Source organism: Taeniopygia guttata, chromosome 6, assembly GCF_048771995.1.
Source record: "Taeniopygia guttata chromosome 6, bTaeGut7.mat, whole genome shotgun sequence".
NCBI classification, from domain to species: domain Eukaryota; kingdom Metazoa; phylum Chordata; class Aves; order Passeriformes; family Estrildidae; genus Taeniopygia; species Taeniopygia guttata.
This window is the reverse complement of record NC_133031.1, coordinates 21,196,079-21,222,412: the sequence shown is the minus strand read 5'-3', so window position 1 is coordinate 21,222,412 and position 26,334 is coordinate 21,196,079. Positions and strand designations below refer to the sequence as shown.

Here is a 26,334-nt window from a genome sequence, read left to right as displayed (position 1 = left end):
CTATTATCTTTTTTTGCTATTCAATAGAACAGACATCTCCAACTTTTTCTGAAGAAAGTGTAGACCCTGACTGAATATTTATGCTTATAGAATAAAAATTTTACTGTTTCCTCAGTTTGAATTTAATCAATTTTCTGATTTTATTCTTTATTTTGGCTCTCTCTTTTTGAAGGAAAAAAAAAAGGAATAAGGTGTATCTGGCTGTGCTAAGTCACATTCTAATTCTTTTATTCCATCTTCACCTAGGTAAATCATTCGAGCACTTGAGGAGGCTCAGACTTCTGTAAGGTCTTAAGGATTTCACCCATTTTATTCAGGTACAGCTTCATAATTATTTACTTTTAGTAATCCAATTTCTATCTTCTCTTGACTATTTCAAGGAAAGCTAAGTTCTACCATTTAAAAGATATTTCCATAACATTATGTTTTCCTGCCCTTAAGTGCCTCTGACAAATACACGTGTGTACATCTGTGCACGTGTATAATGTGGGGTAAGGATCTGTGTGGAATTTCTCATATGAAGTTTTAATAGGAACTTCTGTGTGCACAGTACAGTGTATATATATGGTGAATGGAGGCGATAACATACAGGTACAAATATCTACACATTAGACAATTTTATAAGAATTCATTTGTTAGTTTAAAATGCTAAAATGACTCCCTGAGGATTTATGAGCTAAGAATGCTCAAGGGTTTAGTGTCCTGACATCTCTTTAATTAGCGGTCTCCAAGATCTCACACTAAGAAGATGCTAAGCCAGTGCCTTCTGTCATATCTCAAGAGTATCAGAAGGCCTGGAAGCCACAGAGGAAGATGAATGTATTATGTCTGTGAGCTATACAATATGTACAAAGTACATTTTTCTTACTAGTAACAGGTTAGGACTTCTTGATACCATTCCTGCTTTGATGGTGATGCAGCTCTAAAAGAAATCCTAAGAAAAATCCAGCAAAAATGGGTGAGGTAAATAAAGATGCCGTTGAAAAATACTTGGAGAACAATCCCCAATTTGCCAAGGAGTATTTCGACCGAAAAATGAGACCTGAAGTGGTGGGAAGTATCTTTAACGTGAACCCTGGCGATGTGAAGGAAGGAGTCAGCTTCAAAGACATGTCCCGTCTGGAGGAGTGTAACATAATTTTTGAGTTGGTATCAGAAATTCAGGATGAGGCATGTGTTATGGAAAAGATGGTGCACAAGGCCCTGCAGAGGCTGGCCCAGCTGCTGGCAGCTGATCGGTGTAGTCTGTTCGTTTGTCGCTCCCGAAATGGTATTCCAGAGGTAGCCTCCAGGATTCTTGATATCACTCCAACTTCCGACTATGAGAAGAATTTGGTGAAACCAGAAAATGAGACTGTTTTTCCTCTGGACATCGGGATAGTGGGATGGGTTGCTCATACCAAGAAGTTTTTTAATATACCTGATGTGACAAAGGTAAGTGACTTCTCTTGGGGAATGGAGTTCTGCGCATTCGCTTCTTCCTGCCCAGGGTTTGAGGTAAAAAATTGTTCTTCAGAAAACTGTCAAGAGACTGAAATCCAGGCCAACAACATGAGATGGCTTAAAATCCAATAGAACCACATAATGTAGCCTAGTTAGGTGTTTTCAGTGTCCTTGTAGTAGTTGTAATGTCAATGACTATAATAATGGAGGAGAATATTAGATTAACAGAGACCAATAAATACCTGAGTTTCTGCTGAACAAGACAGGCTTGTATTCTGTTTGCCAGTATAGGCTTGCAAGTGTTCTCTGGTATCATTTCATGCTGCCATGCATGCATCTCTAAATCATTTAATTTGCAGCTTTTGTAATGAAGATGTATCCTTATTAGTAAGTGAATGAGGACAGAGGAAGATGATGTCAACATACGTGTTCAGATTTATGTCAGTGTTTGATTTAAAAGGGGTTTGATTTTGAGTATATCTGGATCCAGGGCTTTTGCTCAAAACCATCTATAGAAGAAAATTATTGAGTCAGAGCTGTTCTAACATTTTTGAAGTTCCTGTTGAATCTGTGCTGAATCACCTTCTTTCTTTAAGGTGTGATAAGAGTTTATTTATTATATTATTTATTAATTTTATTGAAATATTTATTATAATTATTTATTACAAATAATTAAAATGGTGAGTGTCCTAACAAAACTGAAACACGCATGTGTGAGGTCTACTTTAGAAACGGTTCTGAAATACATGGAGAAATGTAAACATGCTTTGAATGTTAAGATTTTCTTAAAAATAACTAACCTTGCATCATCAAATGCTGGCATCTTCATTTATTTTTAGTCCTCTGTTGAAAATCTGAATATACTCAAATGCTAAGATAATTATCAAGATGACAGTCTGGATTCTCAGTATTTCCTATACAGTCAATTTAAAATTCCAGAATATTTTAGAGATAGAAACCACTACAGTCTCTTAAGCTCCATGTAAATAATCAAAATATTTACACAGCAATTAAATATGTTTTGCAGGAGGTAAACAAAAATTAGTATCTTTTACCATGCTAAAAGTTATAAAGCACTACTTTTAAAGCTCAGAAACAAATGAATATTTATATATAGGAAAATAACATTCCAATATACAGTAAACTGCCTCAGCTGTAAGTAGGAATCACAGGGGCAAACAGAAGACTGACTGATTTGAGAAAAACCATCAGTTCATTTTCAACTGACCACTAATATCCTTTCTTCAATGGCTGCTGTTCTGACGAGAAGTGTCTGATTTATTGCCTCTTACCACCACGGGGGGAGATTGGAGGATAATCTGTCCAAGTTCATAAGACTGATTACATGAGAAAAGATCAGGAGGATCAGAAAAGATGTGCCTCCTATCAGACACTGCACTGCTTCTTAATATCATTATGTCAGAGGTGCCCAGAGCAGGGCTAGCCAAACATTTCTGTGTTTGCAATAGGATTTGTTCAAAATTTTGTGACAAGCCTTATTTATATATGCTTAAGTAAGAGAATTTTCTGTCCATCTGATCCTGGTAGGGCTTTTGTGCTCATAAATTAATTTATGTCAACTGAGTGTCTGTTATTCTTCAATCATTCTAAGGTAATCTTTCCTTAGGAACCCATTTACTCTTTTAGGATAACTGAGGTCTATGCCATTAGGCACACATTAAAAAATGCACTTCAACTAGGATTCCATTAACCTAAATTTGGTAACTAAATATCACTGGAATATTGACAGTTTATTAGATAATTGCAAAACTCCCAGAGACTTCTATGGAACCAAGGCTTGATATTTAAAAACAGCCTTAAAGATCTCAAAAACATCAGGATTTTTATTCGTTGTGTACAAAAAGTCAGTGTCCAAGTTCAGACTCTTCACACAAGCAGAGCTCCCAATTATGTCACCAGAATCTTTATCTCCATAGCAAACCCAGAGCTGCAGCTTGAGTCACTAATGTTTAAAGCATAAAATTAGTCCATGGCAGCAGAAATACGCTGCCACTGAAGTCTTTATCACATTTTAGAAAGGATAATTATTTTCCAGTTCACTACATATACACTTCAGTCAAATAACATTGTCTGCTACCCAAATTATGAACAAAAAATGACAGGAAGCATTAAGCCAGAGAAGAATTTTTCCTCTAGTGCCTTGTCAGAATACAAAATGCACAATGATTATTTCTAGTTGCCTATAGCACTTTAAAAATGTTATTTCTATCCACTTTTTACTGTTGACACAGTCCATACCCAAACAGCATAGTGTTTTTTAAGTCTCAAGTACGTGACAACATTGACAAACACATGATGTGACATTTTCATGCTTCAATCATTACCCCTTTATAACAAAAGTAAATGCAATAAAAGATCAAAACAGCAATAAATAATTGAAAAATAAATTACTCCACTTTTAGTGCCTGGTAACCAGTTCTTTAGGGATTATCTCCTTCTCACTGGAAAGGTACCAATAAACGTGAGGAAGCTCCTCATCCTGACTAATGCTCCAGAAAAGAAAAGCGAGGAAAAGATCCAGACCTTCGATAATTAACTTAGTAGTCAGTCTCCTCCCCACAAGATTATGGACCTGTTGACTGTGAGAGCTAATAGTATTTAATCCAGGATTTAATAGTTGTGAGAAACAGGAGGCCAGGCAGAAACATTACCCTAATAATTTGTCTCAAATTATTCACAGGGTATAGCAGATTATGTGCCTCAAATATGACAAAGTAAAATAACAGGATACAAAAAATTTGATATGTCCATTAATATTCTTCTAACAGTAATTGATAACACAGACAACATTATACAGGAGAGTACAATTACCTTACATTTTTCTCCAAGGCATTATTTTCAAATAAAACTAAGAACTAAAAATTACTTCTACAAGGCGTATGTCATTTTTGGGTAATCAAAATCTCATATTATGAGCTTGTAAGAACCAATAATACAGATTTTATTTATTTGCTTTAATCCACAACCTATTAAAATTAAAGCACTGCTCCTTTCAATTCAAAGGTATTTGAAAACAAGGATTTAATTAAGGACTGGAAACTCAAGAAATAATATTATTTGTTTTAGTTGAGTATAAAATATAAAAATGGTGGGAAAATGCTTCAAAAGAAGTGAAGGCTTTTGGATTAGATCTATAAAGGGGCTGAAATATTTTGATGCTGAAATAACTAGCCCTCATTTTTAGAGGTCTTGCACTGGAATTCACAATCCCCAGTATAGTGAAGGAAGAAAAGACCACGGGAGATTCCAAGTCAGATTAAGCAGCCAGAAGAGTGATTGCTGCGGCACCTAATTTAACCATTGGAAACCTATGGTACAAATCAACTTAAACACATCTTCAAGTTGCAAGCATTGGTATCATCCCTTTGTAAGCTGATCCAGCTTCAGAACAGCCTAAGAGTAGGAGAGACTTTAATTCCAGGCCTGTCTAAACTGACAGGAGTTTCAGATTAATGTGGATGTTCTGGTCTCCAGACTCCAGGCTATCTGAGGTAGCTTTTTGCATGGGAAAAATATGCACTGTAAATGTTAATGTCTGCTCCTCCATTTTGTCTTATCTTGAGAATAAACACCAGATTGTCAGAAATTCATACTCAACAAATATTAACTGGAAAAATGGAAACACATTCCAATCTTCTATAATGGCAAAGATTTAACCAATTTACCAGAAAATATTTTAATACAGGAACAAATTCCTATTCATTATGCCTTCCAGAAGAAAATCCCAACCAATTATTTCCTTTCTTTACTATTCTAACAGGAAGGTTTCCAAAACTGAAGAAACAAAGCGCATTAAAAATTAAAATTAAAAGCTCCCTTTTATCTAATTTTCTTTTTTTATGTGAAAACCCACTTAATATAATACAAATCAAATTTCAAGAAGTTACAAATTAGTCACTATATATGGCAAATATCAAGCAGGCATTTCAGTGACATAATTGAAAATTCAACCCCCCAGTGCTGCTAAATATATATTAACTTCGCCTTGATTCAGTTTCAGAACTCTAGTCATGTTGACAATAACCAAGTCAATTTGTACTGTAATGCTAGTAAGTTACATCTTAAAATGAAATTTAAATCCCTGACAATATGTAATTTTTGGAGTGTGGCCTAAGAAAGGGCCAGGTAGATGGTTAGTATGTGCTTTTTATTTTCTATTCATACTCAATTATATCATTATGAAACAAAAAAATTTGTGAGTTGACATTAGGCTAAGTAGAAGTAAGAGATTATTCATTATAGCACATTAGTAACACCTATCAAGCAGTTAAAATTTTGAGAAATTTGAGCCAATGCAAGACAATCTGTGGAAGAACAAAAGATCAGGAAGATAAGAAAATACTGTAGAATTACCAGAAAGAAAATCAGAAACCATGTGGAGATGATGCAAAAATATATGTGCAGTCTGAGCTCATTTGTCCAACACAGTACCACCCACCCAATAAGAGCAAAATAGTCAAAACTGCAAGGGATCACAGTAACCCCTTCTTCCTCTGTGCTCTACAAGGGGAAAGAGGTGGAGGAAAACAGGCATCTGCTGTCTTGGCCTATCACCTCACCTGCAGGATTAATTCTTATCCCTTGTGCGTTGGGTCACTTGAACCACAGGCAGCAATGCAGGGAGGGGTGGCTGGGAAGCTGCCTGGCAGAAAAGGACCTGGGGTGCTGATCAACAGCAGCTGAACATGAGCCAGCAGTGCCCAGGTGGGCAAGAAGGCCAAGGCCATCCTGGCTTGGATCAGAAACTGTGGCCAGCAGCTCTGGGGCAGAGATTGCTGCCCTGTACCAAGCACTGCTGAGGCTACATGTTGAGTCTTGTGTCCACTTGTGGGCCCCTCGCTACAAGAAACATATTGAGGTGCTGGAGCATTTCCAGAGCAGGGTGACAAAGCTGAAGGAGAATCTGAAACATGAGCCCTACGAGGAGTGGCTGAAATAGGTGGGGGCGTTTAGCCTGGAGAAAAGAAGGCTTAGAGGGGCCTTATCAATGTCTACAAATCCCTGAAAGGTGGGGGTCAGCCTCTTCTCCCAACTAACAAATAATAGGATAACAGGAAGTGGCCTCAAGTTATGCCAGGAGATGTTTAGATTGAATATTAGGAAACATTCCTTCATTCAAAAAGGTTGTGCTAGCTGGTCATGATAGCTAGGCTCTGGTGCTGGCTTCCTGCAAATCCAGGATATGTTGCATATCTCACGGCCTATTTAAAGAACTGATCATTGTACAGTAAATGCTACCTAAATAGAGCCTGATACATTGAATGAGATTCATGGGGATGACACAGACTGTCCTTAAGGGAATTAATTCTCCGCAAGAGAGCCCAGGGCATAAATACAATATTTAAGAGTTATTTCCAGACATTTAATTTGTTTCACTGAAATGCAGCCCTAGAAGGAAATATAAAATGCAAACATAAAAGACCTAAAGGCTATGAAAAAAAAAGAAAAAAAATCCAAACCCTAATATTTGGATGACATAATAAAATTCAGTCTTTCTTGCTAGAGTTGTATAAGCTATAAATTCAACCTATACTAAAAACAATTGCTAGAGGGAAGAGGGGCAAAAGGAAATTAAGAGGAAAAATCTAAATAATATACAAACAATTTTAGTTCTGCCATTTCCAAGCATTGTCATGAGTGATTTTATACCTAGAAAATGCTTATTTATTTGGGGTTTTCTTTAAGAAGCTTTATGCATCATCTATGAAAGCTGAAGTTCCATTATGTGGCATCCTGCAACATTCTCCAGCCTGTCAGCAAGGAAGACACCTTGGGATGCACCATGCAGATGTGAAGACAGTGTCTGGATATTTTAGCTGCTTAGTAGAACCATGGCATTTCTCAGTATGCATGTATCAACAGATTCCAAACCTCCAGCTCATATCTCACTTCATTCAGATGTATTTTCTTAATAACATAACAAAACATAACAACACTAAAGGCTTTGAAGAAAACACCAAGAATTTCTTGGATATGATGAAGTAAAACAGTTACCCATTAAACATGAACTAGCTTCTCCATATTTTTACATTAAAAAATTAAAATAATAGCTTTTGCTAAACCCTGCTCAGCATTCGATTTTGAGGATGAAATTGTAAATATGGAGTATTGAGTTGTGACTCATTCATTAGCCACATGGCCTTATTCCTACATGATCACACACTCAACAAAAGTAGCTCTGGTCCTATATCCTATACCTATAACCTCTCCTTTCACCAGAAGAGCCTGTAGAGCAACAGGGATGAGAGTGTGTCAGACAGGAAGGAATAAGAAACAAGCCAGCTAGGTGAATACTTGCTGGGGATGCTTCTCTGCCATAAGTATTTTATACAGGACAGGAGGTTCTTTTAAATATTGTATGAGGGAAATGCATAATGAATTTTATTTACTGAAATAATTAAATAATACTAAATATTAACATAGCTATGAAGTAATTCTCTAAAGCGTAAGCCATATATATTAGATTCCCAGGTAGTCACAAGATCATATATTTCCCATATTTTTAATTCCTCAGCATTATAATAAAGACCTGCACAAAACTTGGTTTCAGAAGCTATTGTCATAACCGACGCCTTGGTTAAGCTTGTACATATAACTCTGCAAGATCCACTTAAGTACTGAGAGTGGGTTTTTTCAAGCATAAATCTACTGCACTGTGAAACAGCGCTCACAGCATTGCAAACATCAGTTACCAAATAAAATGATCATTTGCTCTCAGCATGGTAATTGTTGTGCATTTAACTTGTGATTTTTTTTTCCCTTTTCTTTCAGAACAGCCATTTTTCTGACTTCATGGACAAAAAAACTGGTTATAAAACAGTCAATATGTTGGCAACTGCAATTACACAGGGTAAAGAGGTGCTTGCTGTTGTGATGGCACTCAACAAATTAAATGCCCCTGAGTTTTCAAAAGAGGATGAAGAGGTAAAATGTCACACAATAATACAGCTTTTAGTTCAACAAGTAGTTTGAGTGACTCTATATCTTAATTTAATACATTTGTTTTATTTTTGATCTTTGTCATTTTTAGGTATTTAAAAAATACCTCAACTTTATATCTTTGATGGTAAGAAATAATCATACGTCGTATCTCCACAGTATCGAATCACGAAAAAGCCAGGTATAGAAGCATTTTTTAATAAAAATACTTCATTTTTCTCTGAAACAATTATCATTCCCAGTATTTTATATTTTTGCAATCTTATTGAAGTAAGGATACAATCTATTTATTCTTTTTAAAATTTGTTAACAGTGATGCACCTTATGATTTCATTCTGGAATGCCTAGGATTCATATGTTTCTGTTTTCTTACTGTTCTGAACATTATCCTCTTTCTCTTTTGTTGTAAATAGTTGCTTTTGTGGTCTGCCAACAAAGTATTTGAAGAACTAACAGATATAGAACGACAGTTTCATAAAGCACTGTATACTATTCGAATGTATTTGAATTGTGAAAGATACTCTGTTGGTCTGCTGGACATGACTAAAGAGAAGGTAAAAACTATTTTTTCCTACTTGCTAGAAACTCCTAACATGAAGTCTCCAAGACACAAAGTTCCCATGCTTTCTAACTATTTGCAATAATTTATTTAAAATCTAACAATGTTACAAAGATTACATGCATAATAAAAATACGGCAAAGGATACAACAAAAATAAACATAAAGGCTAATTCTGAAATAATTTTTAATATTCATAATTCCATATAAGAAAGGGTAGAGGTGCAGGTCTGATTATTGCTTTAGAAATATCTACCTGCTAAAAGAACAATTAAGCTGTACAACTATTTAGGGATAAGATTAGCCTGCAATTTGCTGGCAAACATTTCTTGTATGGAATATAATTACCAATGTTTTCTTAATACTATCTGAAATATGACCAGAGTAAATTAAGTAGAAATAAAAATCAAACTGTAATTCACAGATGTGATGTTATATATATATATATATATATATATATATATATATATATATGTGATGTTCTGAACACAGAACTGATCTGTTTTTCCTTTTTCCCTGTGTATTATTTTCTCAGGAGTTCTACGATGAGTGGCCAATCCGGCTGGGGGAGGCAGAGCCATACAAAGGCCCCAAGACACCTGATGGACGAGTGAGGATATTCATTTTTCTTTTTATGAATCTGAAGTTTGACATTGAAGTTCTACAAGTCACCTAGATGTTTTTATATTTTTATTTAGGAAGTCAACTTTTATAAGATTATTGACTATCTGTTACATGGACAAGAAGAAATCAAAGTCATTCCGTGAGTATTCACTAGCAGATGGTGAATGTGTGGTAATTAGACATTGCTGGGATAGAATAGCATGTCAACATTGTAGAAATAAATTAATTTCATTGTCTCTCAAAAGGTCACCTCCAGCAGATCACTGGTGTCTTGTCAGTGGATTGCCAACATATGTGGCTGAAAATGGTCTTGTAAGTTCATAGCAAAACTAAAAAACTATCATTTTAAATCATTGTTGTTCTGATTGAACAAAAAACCCCCCAAACCTCCCCATGACCAAAATCCTATACAAAAATACCATGATGCTTCCAGTGACCTTTGTTCCCAGTAAAATCATTTGAATCAGTATTTGGATGGCCTCAGCACAAACGGTGAAAGCAACAGGATAATTTCCCTCAGATTGTGATGATATCAAAGGAGTAACATGTGTGTCTGATGTCTTTCCAGGTGTGCTAAGTGTCACAAAAATGTCAAAGTAAGAAAATTATCACATGCAAGATTTAAAATTTTTCTTAAATTCCTATATCTTCTTGCATAGACATACGTAATTCAAATTCATGTATGACAGCTATGAGTAACCCTGTAGCATTTTTAATAGAAACCTTAGTACTCAATTATTTCTTTCAGGAAACCTCTATGCCATTTTGAACTGGAAGTGATTTTCTTAAGCATTATGCTTTTGCACTGCGAGACACTGAGGGACTTTGCTACAAACATTCCAAAATTATATCTGTTAGAATAACCACATGTAATTTAAGAGGAAGTTTTAGTTACTGTAGCTAGCTAGGATGCCCACTATTATTAGCTTAGAAAATAAATATTCTTTAAAAAAATATTAGACCAAGTTTTGATGCACATTATATTCCATTTCAAGAATGTGTAATTTTCTTTATGCTGCAGATTTGTAACATGATGAATGCACCAGCAGATGAATACTTCAATTTTCAGGTAAATTCAGTAATGCTAATAATTACAAATTTTGTAGAAAAATATTTTAGTTCTTGCCACTAATTGCTTAGACAGTTGATTGTATAAATAATTTCTCATTTGATTGTGATGCACAAAAAAAAATAAATTTTTTTACACTGTTTATGTCCATAGCTGTATTATTACTTTCAAAGAAATACACATTTCCTGGTTTTTTGGTTTCCCTACAGAAAGGACCAGTGGATGAATCTGGATGGGTTATCAAAAATGTCTTGTCATTGCCTATTGTCAACAAAAAAGAAGAAATTGTGGGAGTTGCAACATTTTACAACAGGAAAGATGGAAAACCTTTTGATGAATATGATGAACAGATCACTGAAGTAAGCTTAATAGGATTAGAGGATTTGAGGAGCTATGGGATGTTAAAAAAAATATTGCAGTAAAAAGTCTTTTTCATATGTCAAATTTTTTCAAATAGGCCATATTAACATCTAGCCAAGTGTCTATCTTCTTCACAATGCAGTTTCTTAAGGATCTGAGATTTTATCTCGCTTTATAAAACTGAAAATTTTTGAGTGATGATTTACATGCCAACAATAAAAAAAAGTTGCTTATAATTTTACTTTTATTCCTCTGACTATTTAATGATGGTCAGCATCTCCTTAGTAGCAGTGGGTAAGCAGGTATGGTGTGCTGCTTGCCAACAGATGCCAAGCCTGTGACCAAGGGAGTTCACAGAGCATTCATAACTGTATGCACTCAGGCAAGATCAGATACTACACAGTGTACCCAAGTCCACCCACCTGACTTAAACTTCATAAGTCTCAAAGTCCTGTATATAAGATGGAAATATTAATTACTTGATGAGCCAAGCGTCCTTAGAAGCTGTGAGTGCTAACAGAACTGGCTGAAGGACGATAAGGGCATCAGACAAGTAGAGTGGCGCATTGCTTTTCAAGGGGCACTAACAGAAATGGGACTTCAAGAAAACTAAGTTCAAATTTTCAGGTTCATTCTGTTGTCATGGCATCATCTCTGCTTTACTTGATTTTGTTGCAGACTCTCACACAGTTCCTGGGGTGGTCTGTTTTAAATACTGACACTTATGACAAAATGAACAAACTTGAAAACAGGAAGGACATTGCTCAGGAAATGCTTATGTATCAGACAAAAGCCACCCCTGCTGAAGTTGAATCTATCCTGGTAAGTTTCTGTCCACAGACACAAAATTAAAATAGGAAACTTACTACACAGAACCTGAATTTTCTTACTCTTTTTCATTTTTAGAAATACAAGGAGAAATTGAATGCAAAAAGTTTAGATGAATGTGATCAAAAGGATCTCATCAGGATTTTGGTAAGTCATTAAACTGAAAATTCAGGTGGTATATTTACATATGTGTCCTCATAACAGAAAAGGTTATACATGGTGAAATCTGGATCAAATACAATCAATGTTAGCTACCAGTTCCACAGGCTAGATGGAGTTGATTTAGTAACACATCCTCAACCTCTTCTCTCCTTCTCTTGTAGACCCCCCTGCTACACATGGGGAGGCATTCTGTCCCAAATGTACATCAAGATACTTGGACAGTCAGAGTTACATAGACATTTGAATATTAATTAACATTTAAAGTGTTAAATTTCTTAAAATATTCATAGAGAAAAGCTATAACTGAATTTATTGTATTTAATTCTGAAAATAAAAGAAAGGGATATTGTGGTGAGGCCACTTTCACTGTAGGTAAGAGAACACATATAGGAGTGTCCAGTGGAACAAACTTACTTTCAGACTATTTTCATGCATTTCTGTAGGCAGAAAAGTCTAAAGACAGTGACCTGTGACTCCACAACGACAACCTAATGAGTTCTCTGCTCTACTACTCTCCTACTACTAAAAGAAAAATGAGTTTGTACTGCAGTCCTCTGGCTGCCTTAATATTTCAGTGTAGAAAGGTACCATTTTTGGAAGAAAGCTCCTATTTTTGCCTATTTAGCGCACTTCAGCAGTCCAGGAGCACAGGAATTGGCCTAATTTATCTGAAAAAAACTCAAATTCAGAGCAAAGAAGTGTTCTGAATGAAAACACTGTTTAAACTTCCCCTGCTGAGGGATCAAAACAGAGCTAGGCTGAAGAAAAAAGGTCAAAATATACACAAATCTGTTGACTTCCAGTACTAACCACTTCACATATTTCCTCCTATTACACCACATTTGCTAATGTACACGTAGCCATAGGGTAAAGATCTCATTAAACTCTTTAGTTATGTATATGTGCATGGTGGAATGCATTGATGTTAATGTTTTACTGGCTTCCACACAACAGATGCTCACACAGCTTGCAAGTGGTGAAATAAAAAAACATCAACAGACAGTGTGTAGCTTCACATGCCTTTTAAAGGAAATTTAATTTGGTAGCATGAAAATAATAGACATTATAAAATTTCTCCATGGATAGAGCAAAATCTGATTATTCTGATACAGGCTCTAAATTTAAAAACACAATACCGGTATGAATTTTTAAATCTACAAAAGCCAATTTATTTTTTCGACATTGTGGAGTCACAAATTCAAAGGTCTAATATCTTCTGCACTGCCAAGGCTACATGCAAATGCTTTATCCTATTAAGACCTGGAATCCCAGATAACTAATAGGATAAAGCAAGTGCTCCTAGATCTGATGATTCACCAAGTAATGGGTCTTAAAACAACACTGGTCTAGGTTTCTTTGTCCTTGATCTCAGATCTGTGTAGATATAAAGGAAAAACCCAGGGAGAAGGAAAGGGATGATCAGCCTTATTTGTTGAAATATATGCATACATTAAGTTATCTTTTTTCTTTCTCCATAAAGTGAAGATCCTTTTTAACTACTGAGGAGGAAGGGAGTAATTATGATAATAGAAGCTATTTTTTGTGTTGCATCAGACTTCCTTGAAGAATTCTTGTTTGGATTGGAACACATTCTTTAAAATAAGATGCTGCTCTCTCTAGGCTTTGAGAGAGATGAAGAGTGTTAGACAACAGTTCACTAATAGCACTAATACCAGTTAGGCTATACAGTGAATCTCGATCTGTTATCTATATATACAAAATAGGCAATTTCATTTGGTTGAGAAAAAGATGAATGTAGCCTTGAGATCAGGCTAAAAGTGGAAGAATCATGGGGTTTTATACCAGGGAAGAGAATTTCCAAGGACTAATATTTCTAAACTAAGGAAATGTTGAGATGGTTACAACACATTTTGTTGGAATTCAGAGAAGGAATTGCCCAAGGCTTTTATCTACTAATTCTGAGAAGAAAGCCAGCAGTATCATGGTTGTATTTCATAATTTAATACACATTAGTTCATATTGACACCTGAGACCTTTGAAGACATAGTAAGCATATTGTCCTTGAGCAGTATTTCTACTGAAGAAAATTAAAAAAGCTTTTCCAACTTTGTTCTTGACAGAAGAACCCTTGTTTTTGATATTTCCTAACAGAAAGAAGAATTACCTGACCCAAAAGATTTAGAACTGTATGAATTCCGCTTCAGTGACTTCCCTGTCACAGAGCATGGCCTGATAACTTGTGGAATACGACTGTTCTTTGAGATAAATGTTGTTGAAAAATTCAAAGTCCCAGCTGAGGTCTGGCTTATTTTTCTTGTTAATATTTGTTTTTAAATAGAAGAAAAATAGCTGGTTTTACATGCTTTAATCTAGAAGTAGGCAATACTAAAATATCAATGGTATGGTTAACAATCTTCCATTCTCAAGGAAATGTTGACATGTTTGTCAGATAAACATCAAGTTAATCCTGAATTGTATAAGATAGGTAAGGAATTAAATCCACATGCACCTGTGTAAGAAAAAAAAAATGCTGTTTTCATGTTTAATTCAATGAAAAACATTTGTTTTCAAATAACTTGAAAAATTAAGTAATTTCATAGTCTATTCTAGTTATTTAATGGGAATTCCTTTGTTCTGTTTCAATTAACAGCTGTCTGTTCCCTTTTGTTCCCAATAGGTCCTTACAAGATGGATGTACACAGTCAGGAAAGGTTATCGGGATATCACTTACCACAACTGGAGACATGGATTCAATGTGGGACAAACAATGTTTACTCTGTTGATGGTAATGTTGCTAATGTTAACCCCAAATTCATTAACTAGTATTCTTTCAACTCCAGATGGAAAATTTAGGAAGACAAGCACTCAGAGTTATCTGTTTTCTTTTACAGACAGGAAAAATAAAGAAATACTATACTGACTTAGAAGCCTTTGCTATGGTTGCTGCTGCTTTCTGCCATGACATTGATCACAGAGGGACCAATAACTTGTATCAAATGAAGTAAGTATAAGTGATCAAATATATGGAAATGTACCCCTTTTAGTGGAAAATAAATAGAAAAAAATTGCAAAAATATAAGGTATCTATTCCATACTCATCTGGCATGAATAAATAATTATGCTACAGAAGATTTCTGCCCCACAGGACTTCAGGCAGCTGAAACACAAAGACAGAATGCCAAAACAGATTCTTAGAAGGATCTCCTGAAGCTGCAATCCATTTTTAAAACTCTAGCAATGCTTGGATTGTAGCAGACAGAGCCTCAAGCGCATGAGAACACAAAATAATCAGTAAAGTAAATTAAAATCCATAATTGGATTACTTTTTCAAGTCAGGGCACAAGAACTTTTCTGGAAAGTGATTCAAGATGTGATATAGACAAGAGCTAGTTTAGAGGGAGACAGAATTTTTTGCTCTGTTTTCCACTGCCTAATTTGACTAGTTCAGTTGTTCTTCTCCACACTCAGTTTCCTGATAGAGATCCCTTCCTGAGGTGTAATCTCCTATGCTATACAAAAGTCTGAGTCAACAAGCTTGAGTTCTACTGCTGGGTCCACAGGCCCAGAAGTTATACATAGTGAGGTCCAAGCTTTGCAATTCATGCTGTAATACATTCTGAGAGAATAGTCTACGATTTCTTTGTGATTTTTACCTTGTTTGTTATGAAACAATATTAATTCATTTAAATTTTCCCTTATATTAAAACATTATGTATCATGGTGAGACCCACTCTTCTGAGGAGTGAACATCCTACCATTTAGTGTTTTATGTGATCTGTGTGGGGTTGTTTCCATGTGCTATCAAGAGAACACATTTCTCAGAATGTCATGTGTATCAGAAGATTACAATTTTCCGGCTAGTTTCCACCAGCTGTATCTCCAGAGTGATTGATCCTACCCCTCTGACCCTGAATCCACTGCTCACATTTCAGCCTTTTCAGCCTGTGTGCTAGAGCAGTGACGCAAAGGGATTTTCTGATTATTCCCAGGGATTCTCCAGGTGACGTAGGAAAGAGAATGACAGATGCTGATTCTTATTCAATGGACTGTCTCTCATCCAAACAAGTTTAAGGGGGGTTGTAGCGGATTGGGTTTAAATCTTCCCACTGCGGTCTTCCCTAGATGAAAGCCCTCTACATGAGGTCTTATGCAGTAAAGCTATTTATAGAACTCATCAGGCTTTACCACGACAGTCCTAATCACATCAGAAAATACGGGTGCCATGTAGCAATCCACCTTGGGTTATCTGGGAAACAGAGCTGTAAGCCAAGGGAAAAAGGAGGAAAATACATTTCCAAACATGTAGAACTACCTGGAGCCCATGTAAGTAGGATGCTTCTCCCTTCATCTCGCAACAATAATCTGATGCAGAATTTCCTCTTCTTGATGCTTAGTCCAATGTCAGGGGAACACTTTAAGACCTGTAATAAAATGGAACAAACCTGAGCTATCAGGACTTTTGCTGTCCATAAAAAGGTAATTCTGGGGGAGCGAAGTAGCTCAAGAGCATTAGAGGAATTAAATTCCATTATATTGTGTGGTGCAAAACCAGCACATTCTGTTACTTCAGATTTAAGTTACAGTTAACTAAAATCCCAGGGCACACGGCCCAGTCATTACAGATGTACAAGAGTTCAAAAGCCATGCCACAGAATAAACAGTAAAAGATGGATAAAGGCTACTTTTAAGGTACATAAAAGGAGCATAGATTAAACAAAACACAAAACTAAATATGCAGAACAAAATGAAGACATATTTTAAATACCAAAGTTTTTGAGTTTGGAGGCATCTAACAATGACTTTGACTTTAGTGGGCACTGAACACCCAGTGCTCTCAAAGTTCCATCATTACTCAGTCACAAAAACAAAAGGAAGCAAGTTGGGGTTTTTTTCTCTGCATCATACCAATAACTAATTTACACAGATAACACTATCATAACAATAATATGAAAGAGGAATAAAATCTATTGCCTTCAAATTATATATATATATAATAATCTAAATAACTGCTTATTTTTCCACAGGTCAGCTGCTCCCCTGGCAAAACTTCATGGCTCTTCCATTTTGGAAAGGCATCACCTAGAATACAGTAAAACCCTCTTGCAAGATGAGGTACGGTCATGGACCTTCTGCTCACACAAATAAACACTGAAGAGCCAATTAAATTACAATGTTCCGAATGTCACTGGGTCTCATGTATATCTCTAGGTCCACATAAGAAATGCTAAAATTCAGAAGTTTAAGACAAATTCTTATGCATTTTCCACTTTTAGAGAAACATCCGTGATTCTGTCTGGAACAGATTCACCTCAGATAGAAAAGCTTCTCCTCTGGGCCTCGCTCACACTCTTCAGTTTTTTTCTGTTTGCACTAAAGAGCTGACATTGAAACCAAAGCAGAAAATCTAACATATATACACACACACAAAATCTTGTCATTAAGCAGCCGTGCCTGGTTTATGAGGTCTGAGTTCAGCTGCAGGCTCTGGCAGCTGAGGAACAAGAGGGGCGTGGAGAGGCCCTGAGGCCCAGAGCCGCCCCGCACCCGCACTGCCGAGCCCCGTCACCCGCCGCCCTGCCCTGCGGCCCCGCCGCATCCCCCCTCAGCCGCGCCCCAGGCCCTGCTCCTGCACTGGGCACCGGCCGCCCTGCCCTCGGCGGCGTCAGGCTCTGGCCCGGCTAGTGCAGGACACGCTATTTACACTCCCTACCATGTAGTTTGAGGGTGGTTTAACAGCAGGGCATGCACATATGCACCCCTTCCATCCCCTGTTTGCAGCAGAAGGGCAGGCACCCACTTCACCCTCATTTTCCACTTCTAATCCCTGTGGTGATGCTGTTGCCTGACCTCGTGAGGCCACGGAATGAATCCTTATGCTAAGCAGTAGCACTATGTTAATAAAAACCCTAGAAGGTTTATGACATGAAAACAAACAAACCTTTCCCTTTATTGATGGCAATGTACTTTTTCAAATGTGAGATGCCAGGGACTTGACTCCTGCTCTCAGGCACAGCAGCTGGCGGGACCTCTGGAGGCTCTCACCAGCAGCACCACTGTGCCCTGGCTCATGCAGACCTTGTACCTCTGTTAAAGAAGGAAATAAAACCAAGTCACTTAGAAAAATGCTGTATGATGGTCTCATTCCCTTTGCCTGAGGAAAAGGACATTGCACGTACCAAGGCAGGTCCCACACACTGCTGCAGGCAATTGTGTCAACCCAGTTTAACAGGAAGAAAAAGGGAAGTGGGAAGCTTTAAAAGTCAGGAAAATTAGGTTAATGGAATGTGAATTTTAAATTTTTATCATTATTTTAATTTAAGGACTGTAGCTGGCCAATTTTGTTATCCTATTCTGTGAGACAATCTGTATAGTACAAATGAAAGACAGTGTTATAAAAGGAATTGAAATCCTAAACTTTCCACCTTGCAGAGTTTAAACATCTTCCAGAACCTAAATAAGCGCCAGTATGAAACCGTTCTACACTTATTTGAAGTTGCAATAATAGCAACTGACTTGGCTTTGTATTTCAAGTAAGTACTAAATTCTGTATAACTTCCTACTGAAAAAATCAATCCTATCAAATGTGTAACTAGTTTTTAGTTGTTTATATGCAGCACACAAAGATGTTTATGTGCACAGAACAGAGCTCTATTTAACATTGTTCTTGAGTCTAATTCTTGCAAAGACCAAGACATTCTTAGCTGATTATAAGCTTTCAAACTAGAGAATGCATGAATGTACATAATACTTAGTAGGTAATAGATTTAGTAGGTCATTCCAATATACTTTTAGTTACAGCAAGCACTGTATACCAGAAGTGTGGATTCAGTAGCCTAAAAGTAAGGTTATGTGCATGTGTGACATTTAACACACCATACAACAGATACTCAGTAAGCAGGAGCATGCTGAAAATTAAAAAAAAAAAAAAGGGAGACATCCACTGATCCCAGTGCTAAATATGCCAACAACTCCAAATTTAAATCAATTCTGTTCTTAAGTTAGTGAATTAGTGTGCTTTAATAATGGGTATCTTCCTTAAAGATACGTGGAGACTTTTGTTTTATGACTGGGACAATTTAAAGTCAGAAATTCAGGGAATTGTTTAATAACAGGGAATTGTTTAATAGAAGTTACTAAGATTTGGAGAAGAGTAATTCCATTATTTCAAAGAACAAACTAGAAGATTTATGAAGCAATAGCAAGACAGGCTTATGTTTTTGATAGTTATTTTCAGTCAGGTCTTAGTAACTCTTAGGATTCTTGATGGGAGGGAGTGGCAGAGCATCTATTAGTATTTGTGTCACTCTTCCCAATTCAGTATGTTACAGGAAGTAATAAACATGTAATGCTAAAAAATGAGAATGTCACCCCAAAGATTTTAATCTGAAGAGGTAGGAAATTGGTTGTTTGTCAGGAACTCTGACATTATTTCACATGCCAGTGGTATGTAGCAAAATCGAAGTTCTAGGTTACCTAAAAAGTTTGCTTTCAACAGCAAAGAACCATTACTATGATACTACTATGATGGTACTTGAGAAAAGCACAAATATAATAAATACTATTTTATATTTTATTTTTAATGCAGGAACTCACATTCAGTAATATATGCTTTATTGGTTTGTTCTAACAGGAAAAGAACTATGTTTCAAAAGATTGTGGATGCAATTGAAAAAATGGAAACAGAAGAGCAGGCAATTAAGTACATATCTATTGACCCAACGAAAAAAGAAGTCATCATGTAGGTGGTTAATATTTTACTCCTTATTCAATCAATTATCTAGAACTAGATTTTAAAAGATTTTTGGCCCCTTAACATGCAAATTTGGACTTAGTGCTATTCTCCAATGATGAGAACAACCATGATTTTAATTTAGAAATTGATGCCTATAATCTTCTTAAAATGTGCAAAATATTCATTTGGCATCTTAAATTCCTTAACACCTAGACCTTTTATTTTTTTATAATCATCCTAGTACTGGATAGTTAGGGTTGGTAGGGACCTCTGGGGATCATCCTGTCCAACCCCTCTCCCAAGGCAGGGTGACCTAGAGCAGATTACACAGGAACTGGTCCAGGCAGGTTTTGAATGTCTCCAGACAGACGGCACAACATCCCTGGGTAGCTTGTTCCAGTGCTCTTGTACTCTTAATGGGTATTTGCTCTTCGTCACATAGAGATGGAAATCCTTGTGGTTTAGTTTATTGCCTTGTTGTTGGGCAGCACTGAAAAGAGTCTGGTGCCATCTTCCTGGCACCCAAAACTATACTCTTGTTTTGGTTTCTGTTTTCAAAGGGCTATGATGATGACTGGATGCGACCTGTCTGCAATAACCAAGCCCTGGGAAGTGCAGAGTAAGGTAGGTATTTTAGAAGTAGACAATACTGCTTTACTCTCTGTTTTATTGCCCATTTGGTGTATGATGAATAACTTATTATTATTTGATGCATATTTAATTACCTGTTGCTTCCAGAAGAGAGCCTCTACCTTTCTGAGTGTAGGTGGTCAATGATGTCTCAATCACTCTGCAGTTGTCAACTCTTCTCTCTACTTGTCCTTCCACTAAAACTAGCTACCCTTAAATATCACTCAATTTTTTCTTCGGTGGACAATTTTTGCTACTTTCCAGCTATTTTTAAGGCACAGATTTAATGACAATATGGTCTGAATTGTGTCTATTCTGTAAATCTTGGTGCCATTGCAAAGCTGCTCAAACACACTAAAATTCTGTAACACAGAGTGGTATATAAGTACTTGAAGTACTCCAGTATTTATTGAACATCCTGCTGAGCCTCATCACTTAGACTTAGACGAATATGTTTTAACAAAGCATAATGAAAATACAACTGCAAATACTTGTTATTCTAAGTTATAGACATTACAGGTACTACAAGACTCCTATGTTGCTAATACTGCCTTGTTTCTGTTGGCAACAATCTGTTATTTACTCAGCATGCATCAAAATATTGCTAGTGATAATTTGCTGGGAAAAGCATTAAGAACAGCAGACAGTGTCTGTAGGTTTTCTAATGTTTTCTGGAAAGCCTTGTTTTATTTATTTAAATGTACTATTTTCTGCTGACAATTCCACTGAATTGTACCTCTTCAGGTTGCCCTCATGGTTGCAAATGAATTCTGGGAGCAAGGCGACCTGGAACGAACTGTGCTGCAGCAACAACCTATTGTAAGTACTAAATAATTTCACTGTGTTAGGGTTAAATTAAATAATTAATAATATATGAAATTAATAATAATTAAAATTAAATAATTTCACAGTGTTAAGCCATATTGACTGTTATTAAAACATTGAAAAAATAATGAACCATGATGCTTATGAGATCACTATACCAAAACGCAGAATATCTACATATTCTAAATTACTGCTCTTCTGTTCTAGCCTATGATGGACAGAAACAAAGGTGATGAACTACCTAAGCTCCAAGTTGGTTTCATAGACTTTGTGTGTACATTTGTGTACAAGGTAAGAATAACTGGTTTTGTTTTCCTGTTCCAGCAGTTCTGATGGCACAATTAGTGATAAGATGTTGCAGCAAAAAATTCTAGACAGCAGCAGTACTCTTGGTCATAGAGTGAACCACTATCACAACCACCATAATTTTTCAGTATTCTGTTACATCATAGAATTGTTCCCATAGAATACATTCAAGAGATGTGAAACAAATTCATAAAAGAGGAAGACCCCAGTGGAACTTCAGAGCGCTGAGGTTTTGTTATTGCCTAAAGACTGAATTACAAAGTCCAGCTTGATTCTTCCTAGTCCCATTTAATGTAAGCAAGCAACATGGTTAGTTACAGAAAACAATTAATAACACAGCAAAGGGAATACAAATATGCAATATTTGGGGCATGTAGATATGCTGTTTCTTTTGTAAGGTACTGAAATGGCTACATTCTTAATCCCTGTCTAGTTTTTAATATTATCCAAAAATGCCAGGCAAAAAAGTGAAGTGATTTTTTTACCATCTTCAGAAATATCCTCATCGGTTTGGAATATATTACAGGACAACAGACTTTTTAATTGTATCCTGATACTGATAATCATAAGATAAAATATAATGTATCGCAGTTGTATTATATGAATCACGATATCATATGTGGGATTAGGGAAGATATTAAAATGTACAGCATAAAATTACAATATTTTCCTAACAGACTATGTGCACGATAGGGCATTATTATCCCAACACAGTATTTCCAACAATATGCCTTGGAATTAGATGCAATAGAAAAATTAAATGCTTTCTCAACAGTATTTCCACAATTTTAAATTTAACAATTAATCAGTGCTTACAAATTTCTAATTTACTAATTTTATTGCTTGTACAGGAATTCTCGAGGTTTCACAAGGAAATTACACCAATGTTTGATGGTCTTCAAAACAACAGGGTTGAATGGAAAACACGAGCTGATGAATATGATGAGAAGATGAAAGCCATTGAGGAACAAAAGAAAAAGGAAGAAGAAGCAGCTGCCCAAAAAGGTTAAGTAACTTCTTAGGTTTTCATTTACATATATTTTTATGGCAGCCAACATATTCTCTCTCTCAAATTCACACATGCAGTGCAGTCGTGCAGTATTAAACTTTATGCGAATGGTATGCAAGTTCTGAATTAGCCAAATTAGGTTTATCTTTACTTGAAAGAGAAGTAACCTTTAAAGACTTCACAAATCCAGTACAGTGACCTCATTTTCTGAACTGCAGAATTATATAATAGGACCACCACAAAAGTGAAGGGAATGTAACATTTCTTCTATCTAAACTTAAAACTGAATGTAATTAAACCCTTGCTTATCTGAAATACAAGACATGTATCAAAATCCTGCGTGGCATCAGCACCAAATGTACTCAGGTGCTTTGTTTTCAGTTAAAAATGAAAAACAGAAGGGAACAGAGTATGCATTCATAACAAAAATAAGAACAGTGACAATCCCCACTTCTCTTCCAAGTTTAAGATAAAGCTTTTGGCTCTAGTTCCCTACCACCAGTTTCTTGGCTGAAATACACTCTCTCATATAAAAAATCCAACATTGATCTTCCAAACACAGATCAAGTCCTAAAACTGAAAGCATGGTTATGCATAGCATAACCTAGAAGAGAATCTTATTTTATAGAAACTTGAAATCTGTCACTCAAGTGTAAGAGTGAAGTGAGTCAGTTATTTTTATTCTTTTATTACATGTGGAACAGCAGGTCTACAGCTCTGCCGATCGACTGAGATGACTGAAAAGGTTCAAAGATGAAAAAAACCCATGTGTGATTAAAACAGTGATATATGGTCAGCTAGTTTGAAGAAGAAAAGTTAGCTTACTCTGTGTTTCACACATCTTTAAAATATAAAACAGTACTGAACAATTTATTTGTTAATCAGTATCTGTGGAAAATAGGTGAGTATTCTTCACATTTTACACAAAATAAGCTATTCAAGGCCACCCATCAAGTTACTGTCAGTGTGTGAAATGGTATAGGCTGCTACAATATTGATACTAGGTTACAATAAAAGTAAATGTAAAAAAAAAGTTGTTGCAAAGCGGTTTAAGAAGTACTGTAAGTTACATGATTTAATCAAAGCAGATTTTTGAAAGAGTTTAATAGAATGAGTCAAATATTTCAGTCTGTTCACACTGTGATACTACTTACACACATTTTCACAGAAATTCCACCTTCCTACTTGCTCCCAAATTTATTTTCAATTACACTTTCATTTCTTTGAAATCGTATAATTTTATTTAAGATTCATTTATTGCTGAGAACTAGCTGGTTGTCAGTATGAAAAAAGTACTTTTTCCTTACACTGGAAAATAACCATCTGAACTTTACAGAAATACTAGCAAAGCAAAACAAAACAAAACCTGGGACCTCCTCACAATTGCTTTCTCAGCAAAGAATACTATCAAAAAAAGTTACCAAAGTCAGATACAATGTTCTTAAGTATACGTTTCTTGAAAAGAAATTAAAATATCATTTTAGGAAGAGTCAGTTATTTCTACTCTCACTTGGAAGTTAGGACCATCCTACATCATTGGAATCACTTACGTCATTGAATTAAGAAATTTTTTCCTTATAGGAAAATAGGAAACCTTACACAGGCAGCATGGACAGACTGATTTACAGAAGCTAAAGATCTGGCCTTTGAATATCACACACAAAACAAAAGGGAATTATTCTGCATCCTTTAAAAACACACACTGGAATGAGGCCATGGACATTTGTGAAGAACAGATCTGACACTGTCAAATCAAGGCCATGTAAATATATGGGTTTGTTAAGTCAGTTCATACAAACAATGATTTGATACATGCTGAACCATGGTGGCTTCTCTAGAACACACTGACCTGGCTATTCTTAGCCATGCAGTAGACACAAAATAAACATGTTTGCTGAACCACTACAGTGGAAAGTTCAGAACTGTAGTAAAGCAAAATACAGTATTAAACTGAGAAAATCAATTACATAGTTAGTAACATAGTGTTGATTATATCCACAAATTACAGAGGGTAGGACACTGATCATGTGACATGTTTCAATGCAGGTGGAAAGGGTCGAAAATGACCTAGTAACATGGTGATCCACAGCTTTCAAATGTAAGTTTTAATTCTAATATTGGTATCTTACCTTAAGTGAATCTGGAAATGCAGTTTATTACATTGAAAGAATCTTAACTATGACCAATGAACACCTGTGGCATCATTTGAGAGAGAGTAACAGAATCAGTAGTTATAAATAAAAACATGAGAAGTCTCTCTCTCTTAATTAATATTTACAAAGGGATTCATGCAGGGTTGGAAAAAGGTTTATGCAGTTAGGTCAAATTAAATTTTTGTATCATCTGCTTCAAAAATAGATTCACAGATTATATTAATTCAAGAGTTTCTTTCTTTTGCATGGCTTGCATACCTCAGTTTTGTATGTGTGGGACAGTCATATATTTAAATACTGAAACTTTCCAGTAAGAGTGGTTCAGTGTGTGTTTGGTCCCTTGAGAAATGTTGGTATCAACTCCTACACTATATTCACATATGTATATATAACGTGTCATTGTTTCTTATTCCAATATCCCAGACAAGCAGTGAAATTTCAGACAGCCAAACATACATGATATGCATAAAATAAAAGCAGCACTCCAAAATAAGGAATTAGAGCAGCTAAAATTAACAGAAAATACTAATCTTACTTTCCTTCCTTGTTTTTTAACAGAAAGTGCTGCTGGAGGTGGTGGAGGTGGTGGTGAAGAAGGAAAATCCAAAACATGTGTAGTTTTGTAATTCTTTGTCTCAGACACTGTTCCTGCTACAAGAAAAGACATCTAGAAAGAACTTCAATGAGCCCCAGTGGATTTCTGCTTTGCATAGAATAGTATAGATCAATCTCTTAATCCTCTTAAACACTTGCCATTTGTTGGAAATAATTTTTAATGGATTTAAAAAATGGTTACAATTAAAAACTGGAAAAAATAATGGTGCAAAATGAGTTAACTGTGTACTCTAGGTATTTTTTCATGTCATTCAATTTATATACAGTACTTTTATTAAAATATATGACTTCTACACACTGTCCAGAAAAAAATATATAAAATTTTAACAGCTGTTATATGAAATTACTGAATGAAACCTAAGATGTAAAATATGTAAAATTCAAACAAAAAATTGCAATATTTTAAACTTGGATATTTAGATTTTTATATTATGTGTATTTCCTTATTCTGTAATTCTGTCATTTTCCGTCATTCTCAATACTATATAAAGTCCTAGAGTAAAACATTTCTTTCACTTTAGGAATGCACAACACAATTCCCTAGCTCTTATCTATAAAAAGCAGGCCCATGGTACACTGAAATTTTTCCAAAATTACCAATGATAAATCTGTAAATTATAGCCATTGTAGCCTTTTGATCATATGCAAATGGATCTCCCACAGTTTCTAAACTGACAAGCTTTTACTGTACAATCTAAAATAGCAGACCACAAACATCATACTTTACACACAAGTAAAAGTTTACTAAGATACACCAGCATATCTACAGCAGGATCTGCCTTCAAGGGCATTTTAAAAGGCTCACGTACTCCCAGTGGATCTCTTTCAAAATGCAATAAATTGAAATATTTGAAAATTAGTTAATTGGTATCAATTTAATATTCTGAGGGAGAGTAAAGCACATCAAAATTCCCATTACCTGTGTTTCTATAACCAAGTAGACAGACTGCACACAAATTAGCTCTTCATGAACACTGATCCTCCCCAAGCCTTCAGAACAAGCCCACTACATACCTGCTGCTCGGGAAGGCAGCTCCTCCTGCGGATGGAGCAAGGCAAGTGGCCACCGTGTTAGACACAGGCCTGAGTATTCACTGGA

General features: G+C 35.8%; 1 protein-coding gene across 1 annotated transcript; it reads left to right on the top strand.

The window, feature by feature from the left end:
• The first annotated feature begins 708 nt into the window (after window positions 1-708).
• PDE6C (phosphodiesterase 6C) lies at window positions 709-25,306 on the top strand. The gene is made up of 22 exons (XM_002190104.6): window positions 709-1,434; window positions 8,236-8,388; window positions 8,495-8,584; window positions 8,817-8,957; window positions 9,497-9,571; window positions 9,660-9,724; window positions 9,831-9,897; window positions 10,607-10,654; window positions 10,864-11,013; window positions 11,693-11,836; window positions 11,921-11,989; window positions 14,117-14,263; window positions 14,643-14,750; window positions 14,857-14,966; window positions 16,990-17,077; window positions 18,395-18,495; window positions 19,596-19,703; window positions 20,258-20,321; window positions 21,072-21,146; window positions 21,360-21,443; window positions 22,310-22,463; window positions 25,179-25,306. The coding sequence occupies exons 1-22, from the start codon at window positions 955-957 to the stop codon at window positions 25,244-25,246; spliced, it is 2,589 nt and encodes an 862-aa protein (XP_002190140.1). The 5' UTR covers window positions 709-954; the 3' UTR covers window positions 25,247-25,306.
• The last annotated feature ends 1,028 nt before the right edge of the window (window positions 25,307-26,334 follow it).